The following is a 19,781-nucleotide window of genomic DNA, read 5'->3' as shown; positions in this document are numbered from 1 at the left end:
CGGCTCCCTCTAGGGTAGGCTTCAGATGAGCTGATGTAGGATAACACCTCATGCTTGCAGTTTCACCGGGAACCTTAACAACATTACCACTGAACACGAATCTTGAGTGCACAAAAATCCTAGTTCAGGCGACAAGCGGAGATTTGCAAAATGAAACTTTTTGAACTGATTAAATCATTAATGACTCATGACTATTTTATGTGGTGAATAACCAATGGAAGAAGGTTGTTAAGCCTAGTTAAGAGCCTAGTTAAGACCACCTTGCGTCACCACATCTTAAGCCTCTTTAAGTGGTCGTCCTAACTGGACCTTGCTTGGTGGTTTTTGAAGGTCAAGATGCGCGTGTTTGGATGATAAGATGTGTGTTTATGTGTCAACAATCTTTGGAACTTAGTAGTGTGTTAGTTCACACACTTGGCTGTGTTAGTGTTGAGGGGGGGTGCAGGTCTGTGTGGTGTGGTCCTTTTGTCTGTTTATGAGTGGTGTGGTCTCCTGTAGTGTGTGTGTACTCACCTAGTTGTACTTGCCTAGTTGTGCTTGTGGGGGTTGAGCTCTGGCTCTTTGGTCCCGCCTCTCAACTGTCAGTCAACTGGTGTACAGATTCCTGAGCCTACTGGGCTCTATCATGTCTACACTTGAAACTGTGTGTGTGTGTGTGTGTGTGTGTGTGTGTGTGTGTGTGTGTGTGTGTGTGTGTGTGTGTGTGTGTGTGTGTGTGTGTGAGGTGTGGAGAAACTACATAAGTAACAGAACACCGGACAACAGAGGGAGGTACCAGATGGCCAGGAATGAATACTTCAGCATGAGGAGAGAAGCAGAGAGAGAGTATGAAAATAACATAGCAAGTAAAGCCAAGACTGTAACAAGCTCAATTTCAGTGTTATCACTTGGCAGTTTTAGCTGCCTTGTCCGTGTCATAATGCTGGACAACAATGTGAGAGAGTAGCCACACAATGAGTCTCTCAAACTCTTGCTCCGTGTATTAATAATGTCTATAATGTTTCAACATCCCTAACATATATTTTGCATGTTGGGGTTTTAAGTGCTTGAAGAGCTAAGATTTCTGCTAGTGCCATATATTTTTAATAAAATACTTGGTTTATAATATATATTTTGAAAATTTATAATGGAATTATCTCTAAAATCTAATTTTGTTCTCATTCAGTTGTATAGTGTTATAAGGCGTGTTAACAGTTGTGGCGAGAGCTTACCGGGCGGGGGGGAGGGAGGGGGGGCAGCCCCCTACAGGGTGGAGGGCGGGGGGGCAGCCCCCTACAGGGTGGAGGGCGGGGTAGCAGCCCCTACAGGGTGGGGGGCAGGGTGGCCGCCCCTTACAGGGTGGAGGGCGGGGGGGACAGGATCAGTCCTTCAAAGTCTTCCTACAAGTTGTTTCTCTACCTTCTTATACCTTTATATAACCTCTCCGTTTTTTTATCCGCGATTAAATAAGTATTAAGAGAAAGGGGACGATGCAGTCTCCGTGGCATAGTGGTAACACACTTGTCTGGCGCTTAGGCCTGAGTTCGTATCCTGGCCGGGGAGGATTGACTGGGCGCCAATCCTTAACGGTAGTCTCTGTTCACCCAGCAGTGAATGAGTTCCTGGATGTTAAACAATTTGGCGGGTCGTATTCCGGGGAAAATTAGTATTAAGGACCTTCCCGAAACGCTATGCGAGCTAACGGCTGTACAAGAATGTGAGAACTCTTGTATAAATAAATAAATGAGGACATTTAGAGAAAAATTTAGATAATTATAAAGGCTCTGAGAGACGGCAACACCTCCCTGCGTCCATTTAACCCAGGTAATTGTTGCCACATTGCTCCAGGGCTGAGAGTCTTGATCAGACTCATTATTCTCTACAATTTTCAATACTAATTTCATCCTTTTGAGTGAATTTATTAGGTTTTAATTTTACCCAAAATGATTGATAATGTACTCTTTTATTTTGTTCAAGAATGAAGTATTTGACAACTGTGAGCGATCACTGTTGCCATGTTGCTTTACCTCCGGAACCTAAAAGATTATTGTAATTCTTGTTGTTTTCAGACACATTTGTAAATATTATGCCTTAAATATTATGTATATGATTATATCTATAACGTATTTTATTTCATACGGATTACCATTCACATGTATAGTTATTTTAAATACAAAATGCAAGATAACAAGCGTATTGGTATCACTGTTTCCTTGTAAACAAAACCTACATATATAAATCAATTGAGTTCCCGCCAAAACTTTATTTATTTTTAAATGGTTATCGACTTTCATTGTTTTATCTTATTTAGTTTGCGTTTATTTTACATGTTTATTGCTCAAATGTCAGAGTTGTGTGTGCAGTTTATTGGTAAATAATAAATTTACTAATTAGATTGCGACAATTATTTTTGTTAATTAGCCAGCTTATAGGTAGAGGGGGTTGTACTGCTACACTATTGTCTGAGGGATGAATCACGTGGTATTACAGGGCGCCAGGCGAACAGTGCCAATTGTGTCCAGTCATTTGCTACTAACAATGTGCAGGTTCATGACTAACGCACAAGACGTGATCCAGTGGTCTATTGTTGCTCTTAATGTTGTACTACTGTTTACTCTTTACCTCGTTTCCTCTTACCTTCCTCCCTTCCTCTTGTTTTCCTCCTTACCTCTTGCTTTCCTTTCTACGTTTTACTTTCTACGCATGAGCTTACCTTATCTCTGTGTATGTTTGGTTCGTCCTGTGAGCGAGCTGGCAGCGGTGGAAGCCCCTGTTCACCGCACCCCAGCACAGGTTGTCTGCCAGCCATGCTCACCCACCTGTGTGTGGTCCACCCTCCCACCCTGTGTCTCACCCTCACCCTTGTGTTCCACCCTCACCCTTGTGTTCCACCCTCACCCTTGTGTTCCACCCTCACCCTCCCAACCTGTGTAGTGTGTACAGTGAATGCTACACAGTATTCACCTATAGAAACCTATATATATGCAGAAATGCACGTGAAGAACCTCACACACACACAGCTCCCTGACATGAGAGAGCAAGCTTAGCTTAGCTACCAACACCCACACATGGTGTCAGCAAGGCGGACAGCCCGCCTCATATCATAACTCACATTGGAATTCCCATTTCTAAACTTTACCTTCACCTATGCCTCTCCACCCTCTTTACTCCTCCCCCCCTGAAGAAAAAAGCCCTCCCCAACCATGAGCCAAGATAATATCAGTGGCAGGGGAGGTGTACCCCGCAGACCCGCAAACCTGCGTCACACTATGACCAACATAAAGGTCTGAAGGTCACGGAGACCACTGGCAGTTGGCTGGGACAATACCACAGCAGTTAATTAGTCCTTGGTGATTTGACTCAGATATATTGAATAGACAAAGAAGGAATCCTACGGAGAGGAAGACCCGTTGACAGTAAAGTGTATGCAGGCGATGAGTCACAATAACGTGGCTAAAGTATGATGACCAGACCACACACTAGAAGGTGAAGGGACGACGACGTTTCGGTCCGTCCTGGACTATTCTCAAGTCGATTGTGACTTGAGAATGGTCCAGGACGGACCGAAACGTCGTCGTCCCTTCATCTTCTAGTGTGTGGTCTGGTCATCAGTAAAGTGTGTGTACGCCACAAATGGTAGACCAACATTTGATGCACACGAGACAGAGAGAGAGGGAGGGAGGGTGAGAGAGAGAGGGAGGGAGGGAGGGAGAGAGGGGGGGGGGGGGAGAGAGAGAGGGGAGAGAGAGAGGGGGGAGGGAGGGAGGTCTGGTGTTCACCAAGGCTGTGGGAGTAACAGGAGCACCACCAAGCTTGGTCTTAAGGGAGTTAAGACGCGCGGTTTACACCAAGAGAACCTCACATTACTCGAGCTAATTACACAAAATATTGATACATGTCTTGTGGCAATGTACTCACCTAGTTATGTATGCGGCAGTTTAACTTGGGTTCACAACTATCTCTCCGCTGGTGTACAGTCGTGAGCCTTGTTCCGTGTGTGTTGGAGAGACATGTGTGCTGAGCTGGCGTAACGTGGGGGGGGGGGGGGGATCAATTATAACACTTGACTAAAGTGTTGATATAACAAACTTACCAAACGGGAAGAGTTACACAGTTATTATCAATTAACAGACACAACTGGGGTCACCGGACTTTATAGTGAAGAGATTAAAGTGAACCTGCACCACCAGAGACCATGAATGACTGTGTTTACTGAGGTAACGACCCAACTCCTCAACCCTCGCCGCCAACTTATACCAACTCATTCTAATTTACTTAACAACGGATATTTAACGGCGAGCAAATATTAGACAATTTTCACTTCACGTTTTTTTTTTAACATTTTCATACAATCCTACATTAATTTGAGCTATAACTTGGCCTTCCTCTTTAACAGGCACCCCAGGCCCCCTCCTTCCTCCCTCACTCCCCTTCTCCCTCTCCCTCCCCTCTTCCCCCCACAGGCTTATGTTGTTGTTGTTTTAGATTCAGCAACTCAGAACAAAAGTTCCAAGTAGCACGGGCTATGGTGAGCCCGTAGTGGACTTACCTGGCACAGGAGCGGGGCTGTGTATGTCCCACCGGCTTAGCCCCACTTCCCTTCCATAAAACATTAAAAAGCAATAAAACTACTTTGTGTTAGGTTTTTTTTTTTATTTTTTTTTTATTAAGTTATGAGGTACATCTGCATTAGTGCAGCTACCCTAGACTATATGAAGTGGAGTACAGTGTGTCAAAAAAAGCTAACTAGGTGATGCTATAAAATCCCCATCACACAGGATGGTTAGTCATACAGAGACATGTGATAGGCGGTCTGCACTGGCAGACTCCGGATGCATTTTGAGGATATCAACAACACAAGATTGAATAAGGTAGCAGTGGTAATACAAGTCCCCATCTCGCAGGATGGTTAGTCATACAGGGCCATGTGTTTAATAGCCTGCACTGGCAAATTTTGGGTATACTGTGAGGATATCTTCAAGAATACGAGAGTGAATAAAGTAATTGCAAAGCTCCAGGTACCTCATGCCAACTGGTCTGAAAGGTCTAATAACTGGGCATTCAGTGATGTAGTGCGGGAGATCATGCCGTAGTTCCTGCTCACAGAGTTTGCAACTGGAGTGCTCAGGATTGGGAGACCCGTCACCTGTGTTAGGGAAATGATTTCGGGTGAAAAACTCTTGGGTCAACTCTACCAATATTTCACACTTGACCAAACTTAAACCCGCGAGAATCGGATGGAGAACGGTGTCATTAATTAATCGGATGGAGGGGGTGTCAGTAATTAATAATAATTATTAAATCATTTAACTTAGGCCTACCCCGACCTGCCTATGTCCGTCCCTAACCCCAGACCATTTGTCCTGCATAGTGTGGACAGCGCCAAGCGTTTCCACCTTGGCTTTGTTCTTGCTATGGTCTATACTCCCCCCCCCCCCTCCAACAACCTTCCCTCACCCCAACAAGAGAGTATAAGCTTTCCTCTTGGCTAGCAAACAGGCGTGTTAGCAGTGCGGTTAGCCAGCTATCATAACTGACAGTGTGTGCCTCATATTTGGTTATAAATAGGAGCTGCCTCGTATGGGCCAATAGGCCTTATGCAATTACCTTTGCTCTTATGTTCTTATATACATATTTTTCTTCCCCTGCACCTCTAGGTCATATCTACACCCTTCCCCCGCCCCCTTCCCCACAAACAAAACCATTTGTTTGTGTCCCAGGTCCCCCCCTCCCCCCTCCCCACAACCACCCTCTTTCAAACAGGAAACTTTCAAAATATTTAAATGACTTGAATATTTCGTGAGTCAGTCGGTCTTCCTCTCACTTGTATATGTTTTCGGTGAATAATTGTATTAAGTATTTAGTATTTATTTTGGTTAAAATGTAATTATAGATTGGATTACATCTGTTCAATAAGTTTAGATCTTTAGCGAATGTAATCGGAAAACTAAGCCTATCGTAGTTTATCGTAGTTGTCACTAATACAGATAAAAGAGCCGTCTATCATGAATGTATAGATAACACATGGGTTGAATCGCAGCACTCTCTTGTCAGGTATACTGATGTGTTACACCTACGCTTATCTTGTCCGTAAACTACACAAGTTTACCAATACTTATGTACTCTACCGCCACCACCCACAGGATGAGTGTGGGCGTATACTCTACCTATAAGTCAACCAATCTTTGTAAAAATTTCTTGTATGTATGTACCTTTCCTAAATAAACATTTTATTTTATTTAGATAACAGGCTATACAGGATATTGTAATGATTGAACATTTGTATATGTACGATAATGGGGTCCTACAGGAGCCATTGCCTTTAGCATGGCAGACCCTCACACTAATATTATTATTATTATTATTATTATTATTATTATTATTATTATTATTATTATTATTATTATTATTATTATTATTATTGTTGCAGGTACCATTACATCGTCAGTATTAAAGACCGCGACTGAGGCCAGAAGACGGACCCTGGGCCCCTTCAGCCCCACCTTCAATATAGAGAAGCTTCTCAGAGAGGGACTTCTTAGTGTGAGTGACTTCTTCTTTGTTAGTGTGCTCAGTACTGGACTGTGTATTACTTTAGACTTGTTGGGCACCACATACAATATTGTGGGTTAGTTTAATCCCAGATATTTGATTAGGATGGTACCGACCGGGCCGCAGGGCTCGTGATCCCCCTAAGCAAGCTCCTCAAGGTAGGTAGGTAGGGTTAGACGGTCAGGGGGGGGGGGTAGGGGTAGACATAGCCTAAGCTTCTCTATCCCTTTGAGATGTATTATATTGTCTCATTCAAGTACGTATATTTAGTGATGATAAGAGGCGCCAGAATTGTATTTAATGGAATACAAGTTGTCGACATGAATTAATGTTATTTCGGTCAAGATATAATTGTAAATGTGTATGACTATAATGTTGAGTGGTCCAAGGCTACGTCGCCTTGGACCACTGCGCACTTAACATTTACGTATTAATTATTAATTAGTTTAGCAGCAGAGAATTTACCTCTCATAAAGAAGTTTTATTTTATAGAGTAATTAGATGATGTATTTAGTATTCATTCACACAACGATAATTATTTCCCACAGCTAACATTGGAGGACCTGAGTAGCTGTAGCTATTATTGGCTCAAGTGTAATGACTCATCCTGTTTGTTACTTGTCATATGTCTGCTCATAAAACTTTTGGATGCATTTGATCTGTTATTTGTTGTGAAAGATACTAACGAGTAATGCGCAAGTCAATTGATGTTTAGATATAATGATGGTGATGAGTAAGATGAGTGTCTGTGGGCAGGTTCTTCCTGATGATGCTCACCTCATAGTGAGTGGGAAGCTGTTCATCTCCGTCACCAGGATCAGTGATGGCAAGAACATCCTTCTCTCCCAGTTTGACACCAAAGAAGATCTCATACAGGTACAGTACTTGGTCGGGACGTGTTTGGGACCACGCCACGCTTGGTTCCAGTAACATCACTCTGGGAAACAATTATATTAAGTTGGGTTAGGTTTATATCTTTTATATACATCTTGTTATGGTGTACTTTATTCAAACAGATTTTCCTCACATACAGTATTTTTATGTTTCAGTTAAGTCAGTATTTATGGAAAATAATAGTGGTGTTTGGTCCCATTTTACAAGAGAATATGTATGTAAATAGAACAAGAAATGCATACAGTACTAGAATAAATAATATTTAAATAATAAATAGTTTTGTCGGGGACAGAAAGTGCGTGTACATATGTATGTTAAGCTGGTATTGAAGTCCCCCCCTCCCCTCAGGGTGGAACTACTTCCCCCTCCCCCAGGACCCTCCCCCTCATCAGGTGCCTAACTCCTGGGTACTTATTATCTGCTGGTTAACAAAAACATTAAGTGAAAAGAAATGTGCCCAACCATTCTGGTCCTGCCCGGGAATCAAACCCAGGATTTGGAGGCCTGGTCGAGGACCGGGCCGCGGGGACACTAAAGCCCCAAAATCATCTCAAGATAACCTCAAGATAGGATCCCCAGTTGTGATGCCAGAACAAAGCCAACTGTACTACTAGAGGGGAAGAAAAAGCAATTCCACCAATTTCTTGCACACATTTATATATGGGTTCCAGTTATGCCTGGAAAAATTTAGTTCGAGTTCCAGAATGCATTTGATTAAGATACAGTAGTAATATTGAAGGAAAATAAGCTAATGTAATTTGTTGTCAATACTGTATGACAGATTCTGATAGGTAATTCCTAGCCTAGGTCAGTTTTTAATTTTTACCCAATTTTATTGATAAACCTTTTTTTTTTATTAGCAAAATTAGGTACAATGTGCTGCTACCCTATTCTATATGAGATAATACAGTGTAGATCAAGAACTAGCAATAGGTTCACCTATTATTCCCATCTCAAAGGATGGTTAGTCATACATGGAAAGGGAGAGATAATACCTGCCTTAATACAAAAACAAACCAGCTCTGACTAAACAGCTGGCTATAAGTTCATCCAATATTCTCATCTGACAGGATGGTTAGTCAGTCATACATGGAATCTGGGGAGAAAAAATGATAAACCTACTTTTCCACTTACTACATGAAGGCCCAGCCAATAACAGGAGCTTTTACTGGTTCTTGCACAAGCATATTGCCAAGAAGTCTTATATTTGCAGAACCTGTATACAGCTAATCTACTCTTATGTACTTTCTTACTCCATACATATTACTCCAATATGTATGTGTGTAATTACATAAGTGTAGTTACAGGATGAGAGCTACGCTCATGGTAGATACCTGATTAACCAGGCTGTGACTCATACGTCAGGCTGCGAGCAGCCGCGTCCAACAGCCTGGTTGATCAGTCCGGCAACCAGGAGTCCTGGTCGACGACCGGGCCGCGGGGACGCTAAGCCCCGGAAGCACCTCAAGGTAACCTCAAGGTAAGGTAAGGTATGGTGTCATATCTTCCCAGTACTCTCTTTGACATATAACACTTTGAAACTACTGACGGTTTTAGCCTCCACCACCTTCTCACTTGTTCCAACCATCTACCACTCTGTTTACAAAAGAAAACTTTCGTGTGTGCATGTGTGTGCTCCCTCGCACATGCATGCACACTGTACATTCATCTGTGTTTGACGGGATTGAGGTTACTTTAACTAGATTACCACTGTTAACTTGGTGGCGACACTGTAGTAGGTATGGTGAGGACAGGAAGCTAGTGGTTTGTGAAGGACCCCAAACTGTATATTATATTTTAAAAGTTTTTTCAAACATATTGTGTAAACTGTAGCACTTTATTTTATTTTTTTTTTAAATCTCGGTGGGGTGGCTCTTTATTGAAGATACTATATTAAGATTCTCTAAATGTATATTTGCTTCCAAGATATATAAATTCATTAATAAGTTTCTCTTCATCAGGTAAGCTATTTAATTTAGATAATGATCAACCAGTGTTCTATAATACTTCAATCAGTTTAGGTCATCATTATTCTGACTAGCCTATAGTACAACTTTATATTTACCTGCATTTTTTGTTTTACACATTATTATATGTTCATCATGTGTCAACATACTTTTCCTAGTTGTATTTCTCTCATTACTGATTTTCCCAATACCTCGTACCATCGGTAGGCCATTCTGTGCTCGGCATTCATACCTGGATTCAGCGGTTGGCTCCCAATCTCATTCCGTGGAGTTCGGTACATCGATGGCGGCTTCAGTGATAACCTACCTATCCTGGATGACAACACCATCACTGTTAGCCCATTCAGTGGGGAGTCTGATATCTGTCCAAGAGATTCCCATGTCAACTTCATGCAGGTTTAAATCTATCTCCTCAGGAGAAGAACACCGTTTCAGCATGTTTTTCTCCCTCTGCCATTACTTTATTTGCAGCTGACAGACTTTTTCTTGTTATTTTCATACTTGCATGGCTCCCAAATTACTCGAGTGCATCATGCTGGATCATGCATGACTGATATTTTTTTTCCTAATACTGAGCAGTACGGTCTTCTGTCTTTCTCTATTTATGACTTCATTGTTTAACCTTTTTTTTTTTTTTTTTTTTTTTTGATATATACTAGAGTTGTTACATTCTTGTACAGCTACTAGTACGCGTAGCGTTTCGGGCAGGTCCCTGGAATACGATTCCCTGCCGCGAAGAATCGTTTTTTCATCCAAGTACACATTTTACTGTTGCGTTAAACAGAGGCTACAGTTAAGGAATTGTGCCCAGTAAATCCTCCCCGGCCAGGATACGAACCCATGACATAGTGCTCGCGGAACGCCAGGCGAGTGTCTTACCACTACACCACAGAGACTGTGTAGACCGGAGACCTTAGCATCTATCAAACAGAGTTATGTTTTCTTGTGATGAGAAGATAGGATCGACACAGACAAGCCATACAGATGAGAATTTTTGTTTAGCAAGAATGGTAGAAGAGGGGAATAAACTAAACAAACAGGTTATAGAAGCCAACTCCGTTCATAATTTTGAAAGACCATGAATATATGGTAGAGATGGACTAGGAGTCATTGCATTCAACAATGTGACTGAAAAGTGGGGTATAAGAGGTAGTGTGTGACCCTGCACGCACAAATTGCCAAGTACACACTTCCATATACACCTCCCCTTTCCACTCATAATTGTGTTTACATGTTGCCCTTCATTGTGACTTGCCTAGAATACATACTGTACTGTATACTGTAGATTATACCAGTATAACTAGACATACAAACAAATACTGTAATGGTTTTCTTCCCCGCATATTGTTTGATTTACACATTGATAAGTCGCATTCATTTTTCTTGCTGACCACTTCATTTCGTGAAGCATGATGGCCAGTGTTTACATACAGGCAGTGATGTGCTCGTGCTTCATCCCAGGGATCAGTGGCTGGCTTCCCCCAACTTTCCATGGGGTGCGCTATATAGACGGAGTGTGCAGCAATAACCTGCCTCACCTCGATGACCTCACTGTCACTGTCAGCCCTTTTGCTGGTCATTCCCAGATCTGCCCCCGAGACCATGAATATATTTCATACTCGGTATTGTTGATGAATTCTGTAAAAAAATTATTTGGTTAAAGTAGCTGTTACCTGCCAGTAAATTCCCAGGCGAAATGTATTGCAGCACCAAGTACAGTAGCTGAGTGAATAGTATTATTAACAATAATAATTTTGATTTAGAAAGTACAGTATACAGAACATAATATGGTAGTAAATTAGTTGTTACATTGGATGTGCATTTAATAAAGCCACTAACATGTAAAGTGTTTCAGGCATAATGTAAAATAATTTTTAAATTATTCATGGGTTTGATGGGGTAAATACTTAATACTAACTGAGAAGCTAACATATATGAATTGCTCAAGAAATTTAGCAAATGGTTTACAGATTTTAAATGATACCTAATGAAGAAAGGTATAGACTACTTTATTATAGAATTTGTACTTTAGCAACAGAATATGTATTTTGTGCTCAACTAGATGCTTGACAGCTGTATTAGGACCTTGGCCTATATAGGACTATAATATTCTTTAATCAGTAATTAGAATTTTTCCCAATGAAGAAAAAGCCTAGTATTGACTGTAATTAAAGATCTACGTCTGGTAGAGTTTCAGTGGCTCAATAAGATATCTTAATGAGATTGTGCTCCATTCTAAAAGATTACATCAGTCGCAGAAGTTCTGTTTGGCCTACAGGGGACCAGAGCCAAAACCTGGCTTCCCCCTTCAAAGGTGCAGGGAGTGAGTAACAATTTGCCACCCAACTGAAAAAGCATCCAGAAAGTCAGTGAAACTTTAAAAGACAACTCAAGAGTTCACAGATTATTAACCCTCAAAACAGCCAAATGATTCACACAAAACAAGGGATTCACTCAAACTCAAGACTCATCAGTACAGTACTTATTATCACCAGGCGGCTTGACCCCAATCCACAGCCGACTCCACTGACTAGCCAATTCTAGAGCTGATGAACAGCCCACCAATGGACCTAGAGGGAAGGGCAGGAATCGGGGAGCTACCAGGGTACCACCAGGGCTCTACCAGAAAGAGGTGTTTCATTATGGTCAATGCTGGTAGTAGGAGAGGTGGCAGGCACTAAGACAAACAAGATATCCCAGGCTTGGAGATTCATTCTTCACCAGAAAAGGAGGAGAATGTTGCAAACGAAGAAACTGGCCACCAGGCCCAATAGAATAGAACTCCTGTCTCCAGAGAAGAGCCTGAAACTCGCCAAATTTACAGCCGAAGGCAAGAGCCATCAAAAAGACTAATGAAAGGGAAACCATGAACCGAGGTGAGGCGAGAGAAACCAAAATTCGGTCAAGAGACGAGGATGGCTCAGGAGCAGCACGAGACAACTTGCAGAATGACACATTGGAGGTGTCAAATCTGAACGCAAGCAGTAGCTGCTCTGCCAACACTGAACGATAAGTATTAAGAAGTATAGTGACAGTATTAAGCATGAGATGCCAATCAATAAACAACTATGACAAAACACACAGGACATCCCTAACCGGAGCCGAAGAAAAGCGATGAAGACGCAGATAGTGACAAAACTAATACCAGACAGCTTCATACTGCCACTGAGAGGAAAGATGGAGGTGGGCCACCAACAAGCAGTCGCCTGCTGGTCATTCAAATAGTGATAGAAACTCCAGATGTGAAGAGCATAGATCAAACCAGTGAAATACATTGTGGGACTGATCTGAAACAGATGGTGCTAGCTGGAAAATACCCACACTGCAAAAGAAGAGGAGGAGTATCCTCTGTTGTTGGTTTTTCTTGAGTTTCTTTGAGTGTCCTGTGCTGCTATATAATTTCAGCTGTACAATTTCTGCTGTGCAACTTCATCAGGGTAATTTTTAGCTGTACAATTCTAGTATTTTCTAAGCTGTCTTCTATGGCTCATGCATTTAGACAAATATACAGCTATATGTTTTCATATAACACATTTAAAGAATGGTATATTATGCACAGTATACAAGTTAAGCAGTTAAGATTTCTTTTAATAATAATACTGTAATACAGTAATAATGTCAGCAAATCAGTTATTGGTGACTGACAAATAGACGTTTAACTAGAAAAGTATAAAACACTAATAGGGTTATCTGACTTGTAGCTGCAGGAAATAAAATAAGTGCTGTGCTGTACAGTGTAATTTCTGATGGGACAAATAAAGTAAACTGCCAATTTCTGAATCTATGTATTGATCAGGGTCCAGTTAAGTTCTCTGGATTATACAAAAACTGGTTGGATATCCTGGGGGTACAGTAGACTACAAAATCTTGGGATTACTCAATCTTTTGGATGACCAAATGAGGGATTTGGTCTGAATTTGCTTGGATAATCAAAGGACCACTGTATATATCACTTAAACTGACTGTTTCCTAAAACTGTATATTGATCAAGAGAACTATGACTAACAGGCCCTGATTTGCTCGGCGTTCATACCTGGGTTTAGTGGCTGGGCTTGCCCAAAAGTACAAGGTATACGTTACATTGATGGGGGCTTCTCCAACAACCTTCCCGAGATGGACGAGAATACAGTCACGGTTGCACCATTCTGCGGCGAGGCTGATATCTGCCCAAAGGACAGTACAGCAGGACTAATGACGGTACTCTCTGCTGGGGTCGATGTAGAACATGCCCGTCTGTTGTGTATTTGTGGCGTGAAGTTTGATAGTGTGTGTCATCACTATGCTAAAGCATGTTCTCAAGTCACTACTTTATGTAGTAGTTAGCTGGTATTAAATGTAATGCTGTTATACAAACTGTTTCATATTTCTGTATTATTGCATTGAAGGGGTAGTTTTTGAGTGTTATTGTATATTATATTAAGTTCAATTGTTAGTTCTTATGAAAGACAGATGAACTGTGTCCTGTATTAAAAATGGAGAGTTTAGAGAATTGATCAAGCTTCCTTCTGGTGTGCATTAAGTTGTGCAAGCAAATAGTTTATAAATTTTCACATTATCATTCCATTACAGTACTATACTAATTGCCAAGACTTTCTGGGAGGCTCCTTGGTGCTTGCTACCTGGTAAGCTCCTCCCAGTTGAATCCATTCCAGGCCCTTTTGAGTCATGTATTAACTAACGAAGGGGGGACCTTTGACAAGCCGCTAGCTTCCCGTTCTCATTGAGGCCATTAGTGTTAGTGGCTTTCTAGTAACTAAATAAATAAATAAATATATATACAGTATGTATATACTGTATGTATGTGTGTATATATATATATTTACTTATTTATCTATTTGTTTATTTGGTTAAATATGACTGCATTGCTGGTATTGTTGATCTTCCAGTCTAAGTTTTCTATGCTTCTTAGTATCGGTATTAAGAAGAGCAGTCAAGTTACCAAAATTCATGGTAAAGAAACACTAGCACAGTAATTATTGAAGGATTTATTTTCTACAGCGTTTCGTTCCTCTCTGGAACATCTTTACGTAAAGAATGAATTTTTGATGCACACTTTTTGTTAAATACACATGTGAGAGTAGAATAAGTGTCGGGTGAGGTGAAGGGGCAATCAAATGAAAAGGTAAAGGGTTAGGGTCAATTAACATAGGGAAAGGTAGGGAGAACTTCCCGCCAAACACACACAGAAACTATGACGTTGGTACAACGTTCGAACAAGTTTTAACACCACCTAACCAGTTATAACAACCAATATAGCAAGTTGTAACAACGTTCTAATACGTCATAAACACGTTAAGCCAAGATGTAACAACTTTATTACAAGTTGTAACAAGCGGAAATTAGAGACAGTTTCTGTTTGTGTTTCCAGGGTTGAGCCTTTCATGGGGTGTCACATAGGCATGAAGGTGTTAGCTGATCCATCTTCTAGTCATATAAATTGCTAGCCACCATCTCATGGATAATAATAATAGGACATTATATTAAATGTTTTGTCTTGTGTGTTCACTCGTGAGTTCTTAAACGTGACGTTTCTGAAGTGCAGCTTGCTTTGTTGTCTTACTATTTTCTGCATTGTTTCTTGCCTTGCTTGGTATTGCTGCTTATTCATAATAGCTTTTGCCTGAACTCTTTATCAAAAATTTTATTATAATTCATGTGTGTAATGACATTTAAACAAATAATTTAAATAATTCTTCCTATCCAGTATATTATGCCTTCTAATAATTTTTGTTATTCTATAACTGTACTGTATAGTAATTTGCTATACCTATAGTAATTGTTTTGTTCAGTTTGATGATATATATTATATGTAATAAGTTAACTAGACTTTAATATTTGTTTCCTTACGTTCCTTAGTGTCTGTAGCTACATGTAGCATGTGTACTTGACCAGTTAACTTCCTTACGTTCCTTAGTGTCTGTAGCTTCATATAGCACGTGTACTTGACTAGTTAACTTCCTTACGTTCCTTAGTGTCTGTAGCTACATGTAGCATGTGTACTTGACCAGTTAACTTCCTTACATTCCTTAGTGTCTGTAGCTACATGTAGCATGTGTACTTGACCAGTTAACTTCCTTACATTCCTTAGTGTCTGCAGCTACATGTAGCATGTGTACTTGACCAGTTAACTTCCTTACATTCCTTAGTGTCTGTAGCTACATGTAGCATGTGTACTTGACCAGATAACTGGTTGTCTTCTGTTGCCTCAGTAGTCACTCCAGCCTTACTTTTATTTGTTTTTGAAAATAATTAAATCATTGAGAGTTGTGTAGTATATTAACAGTGATTCATGAGCACATCTGAATGATAATATATATTTCCCATTTATATTTGATACAGTATTATCTAATAAAATGTTATATAAATTTAATTAATTAATTTGTTCCATAATTTTCAAGAAAGAGAACTTACGTCATTCTTATTCCTGCAGATCAACCTTGCTAACACAAGTATTGAACTCAGTAAAGAAAACTTGTATCGCTTTGCCCGTATACTGTTCCCGCCCCCACCTAAAGTTCTTAACAAGATGTGTCAGCAAGGGTTCAATGATGCCCTGGATTTCCTCCAAAGAAACAATCTAATCAATTGCACACGATGCCTCGCAGTTCAGTCTAGATTTAATTTGACGGTAAGTTATATTGAACTTTTAAAAGAGTAATTTGGACATTGTCTTATTATTTTACGAAACTTAGAACTATTCCAGCACAATATATCACAAAAGTTTCAAAATGTTGACTTTCAAGGTATAAAATGATTTGGGGAATATAAGTACTGTACACTGGGGGCCTCATTTGAACGAACCTTGCTCTTGACGAAATTCTTCATTGGTCTAACATGTTTATGTTCAGTTCAAATTGTTGACTGGAATTAAAAAAATGTTGTTTTTGAGAGGATTGTTTGCATGAGCCTTCTGAAGGACCAGTTCATCATAACACATTTAGGTTAATAGCCAATTCATTCTAAATGTAAACAACTGTACAGTGCATAAAATCTTTAAAACAAGCTCAATTATGAGCTTGTTTTAAAGCCCTAAAGCCAAGCCAAGACATCAATTATCCTGACTTGGGTTCAGTTAAGCTGTCTATCCTTTTTGGGGGGGCCTGGAAGTTGGGATGGAGTGGGGTTTTAGTGGTTTTGGGGGCATGCATTGGGTGTGAAGCCTCTCTTGCTCTGGTCTACACCTACTTTTGCAGAGTTTTCTAAGGTTGATGGACAGTGTTAGCCAAAGGGAGGGTTTAGAATTTGATCAAAATTTGTTAATACAAATTAGTGATTTGTTTGACTAGACTCGTTCAATCGAGGTTGCACTGCATAGTATGTGATTCCACATTTACAGTCCTTACCACCTTCTACTAATAACAACAACATATTGTTGTCTTTCAGGAATCCCATGAGGCTCATAATGGGTCGGTGCACGAGATGGACTGTTTCGACTGTCATCAACAAAGAAAGGTATAATTACATTTTTTACTGCCCTGACTTACACTTCAAAGTTCATGTAATAGTTATTGTCCCCAAGAGTCTCCAGCTAAATCCAAGCCCTTTAATTCTCCCCATAGTGTGAAGGGTGAGAGATAATGCTCTCTTTATCTAGGAGGGTCCGACTAGAAATTTATTTCATTACATTCAACACTGGGTTTTTATTGAAAGCCTCATTTAATATCTTGGTTCTAAAGCTTTGTAGATTGTCCTATATTTAATGCAAAACACATTAAATGTTATCTGTATAGAATGCATATTAATTTTCACACCTAGTAAACATAAGTTAATCTAGTATACCTGTATAGAATGGTTCTGATTTGTTCTGCTATATTTTTTGTTATATTTACTTGACATGAAAATTTGGATTGCTGAACAATACTTGTAATTGTACAAGAATAATTGGTGTTAATACACAACTTATCAACAGGAAGCCATCATTGATCAGTTGCCAGAAGCCGTTGGAAGTATTCTCCAAGATGCTATTAACAAGGCCAACCAAGGTCTCATGAACTGGGTCTTCAAACACAAGTCCATGAAGCTCCTCTCCATATTAACATTGCCTTATGTCTTACCCTTTGATGTTGCCTATGCCGCTTTCCTCAAGTGAGTATCTGCCGTCCAGTCTAATTGTTGGGGTAATGCCTGTGTGCTGTCTGAATGGGACGACGTAGACTACTAGTAGGAGCCTTTATACAGGGCTTTGTTGGTGGTGGTGCTCTTAGCGCATCTGCGAGCACGTCACAATATTTATAGCTACTTTATTTGTGTGCAGTATGCTGATATGTAAGCTTTTTCTATTTCTTTTTAGCTATTTATATACTGTACTGTACAGAATCTGATGATACATTGAGTAGTTGGTAAAATTAAATTGTGGAATTCTTTGGGTAAGGATATTTATCTGTCTCAAAGTGATTGAGGAAAAAAAAATACAATTCACCAGTAGCTACTTGAGGTACTGTACAGTATTGGGGGTTGCTAAGCCTTAGGAAATCACACCACGCCTCCAAGACTCTCAGTCATCTGCTTGAAGGAAATTAATAAATCCGAGAAAAACAAAGCAGACAATCATTGCTGTGGGGGTAAAGACCCCAGCTGTTGTGCGCCCAACCACAACTAGATGGCAGCCCAGGTTATGGAGGGTCCTTGCTGGCTGACTGAGTACTGTATCATTCACTCATCTGGTGCAGCCAGGGGTGCATGACTACTGGCTACATTTTCAGACAAGTGGTATTGGCTAATTGAGTTAATGTTATTCAGTTAATCACTTAGTAACTAGTTCATTTACTGTATTATTATTCGATTACAGGTTGTTCCCATGACGACCCATTCAACAAAAATAGCCATATTTTATCAACATAGAAAGAATTCCCTTTACTTAAATTTTTAGGTCTTTTTGGAGTACTGGGCCACAGATACATAGAATAACACATTATACAGTTAAAATTAGATGACATCTTCTTACTCAACAGGTTCATGGGTTCAGCCCCAACAGCCAGTGATATCAAGAACTTGGCCAATCAAATTATCTCCCTGGTGCAGGCTCTTATCCGATCATCAAAACAGTCTCCCTTGCACCATCGACACCGACACGAGAGCAAGTTCTCTTGCCAGTTGGCCATCACTCAATTCTCAGGTGGGAATAGTGGTAAAGATATCACCTCCATTGATGTACCATTGTATCTTTCTTAGCATTTGAAAGAAGAAATGAATAAAATTTGAAGGTTGAATGCTAGGATGAGTAATTCTCAAAGTACATCCAGTGAGTGCATCTAAGGATACTGTAATACAGTAGTGTCATACAGTGTATAGTACAGTTTGTTTAATATGGAATATTTTGTATTTTATTCCCATAGACATTGCACTTTTGACAGAATTACATCTTGAAACCTTTGGAAAAAAAAAGAAGCTTGCTGGCCTCATGAAAGAAGAAGAAGAAATAAAGGCACTAAAAAGCAAACATAGGGCAGGTGTGGTTAATGTTAACTAAAGGTACTGAAACAGAGTTGCTCCTACAGCAGTGTTCCCTCCAAAGCCATGCTCATTATGAGCCAATAACAAAATTTGTGAGTAAATTGTTGATGTGTCATTCCTTCCTCACCTATTACTCAAGGTGTTGCCACAACACTGCTGGGGAGCTGAAGGTTGCCTGCGCTCACCTAATGTCTGGTGAGAGACCATGTGTGTAGTGCCAGAAGCCACTGGCAGTGTGTCATGTTTAGCCCATCCAATCAGATACAGTAGCCAGAATTAATTAATCTGTTGAAGACAGTGAGCATACTCACTTGCATACTTGAGGCCTTACCTGTGATAATTCCCATGTGATTGTATTATGTCTTAATGTGTAGAACCCGGTATCCCTGTATGTCTATGTCTCGGGCTGGCCTGATATGTCTTGGACCCGCTGACAAAACCATCTCAACTTGTGAAGAGTTAAACGTACACCAATTTCTTCTCTCAAAATTGTTTTGTTGACAATATGTAGTCCTCAGGTAATAAAGATGTTCTTACAGGATTTGCAAAGGGGCAGCTAAATAATTTGCAGTACTGAAGCTAATTTTTCACTTAGTTGTACTGAATGTGTGATTGATTTTATGAATCTATATTGGCCTTGAGGTAATTAAAGTAAAGGTATATTTAAGATTGCTACATAATAAATTAAAAGCTAAATATAGAATTTTGAGGTAGAGATGAATCTACCTTTTAATGGCCAACAACTTGCTACTCTTTGTTGCTAGTGTCCAAAAAGGGGCTAAAATGAAATACACCAAATTAATATATTGCATGAGCTAGTGTATCACTTTTACCTGCTTAGTATGAGCCAACAAGCCCACTGCAGTGCTCACTAATTCTTATTTTGGGTAATACTTCGAGTGTTTTAACAATTGGACATTTGAAATGTCTGAAACA

The 19,781-nt window shown here is 40.1% G+C and overlaps 2 protein-coding genes across 8 annotated transcripts in view; one reads left to right on the top strand and one right to left on the bottom strand.

Annotated features, from left to right (window-relative positions):
* MEP-1 overlaps positions 1–3,986 on the bottom strand; it is a 146,455-nt gene extending 142,469 nt beyond the window's left edge. Inside the window, exon 1 of the mRNA XM_069309543.1 lies at positions 3,898–3,986. The gene's annotated coding sequence lies outside the window, so the exon portion shown is untranslated. The remainder of the gene's footprint in view (positions 1–3,897) is intronic.
* Positions 1–19,781, top strand: part of bmm (brummer) — a 45,225-nt gene that overhangs the window by 13,703 nt on the left and 11,741 nt on the right. For 2 of the 7 annotated variants that reach the window (XR_011223750.1, XM_069309561.1), the window contains exons 2-9: positions 6,410–6,522; positions 7,288–7,407; positions 9,600–9,788; positions 13,401–13,589; positions 15,823–16,020; positions 16,776–16,844; positions 17,302–17,477; positions 18,344–18,507. Coding sequence is in view for 5 of the 7 variants with exons in the window: in XM_069309561.1 (XP_069165662.1) it covers positions 6,410–6,522; positions 7,288–7,407; positions 9,600–9,788; positions 13,401–13,589; positions 15,823–16,020; positions 16,776–16,844; positions 17,302–17,477; positions 18,344–18,507 (1,218 nt within the window). In the remaining 2 variants the exon portion in view is untranslated. Of the gene's footprint in view, positions 1–6,409; positions 6,523–7,287; positions 7,408–9,599; positions 9,789–10,825; positions 11,015–13,400; positions 13,590–15,822; positions 16,021–16,775; positions 16,845–17,301; positions 17,478–18,343; positions 18,508–19,781 lie in introns of all 7 variants that reach the window. The other 5 variants (XR_011223751.1, XM_045763583.2, XM_045763584.2 and 2 more) reach the window with 4 other exon arrangements.

This window comes from Procambarus clarkii, chromosome 65 (genome assembly GCF_040958095.1).
Source record: "Procambarus clarkii isolate CNS0578487 chromosome 65, FALCON_Pclarkii_2.0, whole genome shotgun sequence".
NCBI lineage: Eukaryota > Metazoa > Arthropoda > Malacostraca > Decapoda > Cambaridae > Procambarus > Procambarus clarkii.
The sequence above is the reverse complement of the archived record's forward strand: the minus strand, read 5'-3'. Positions and strand labels throughout refer to the sequence as shown.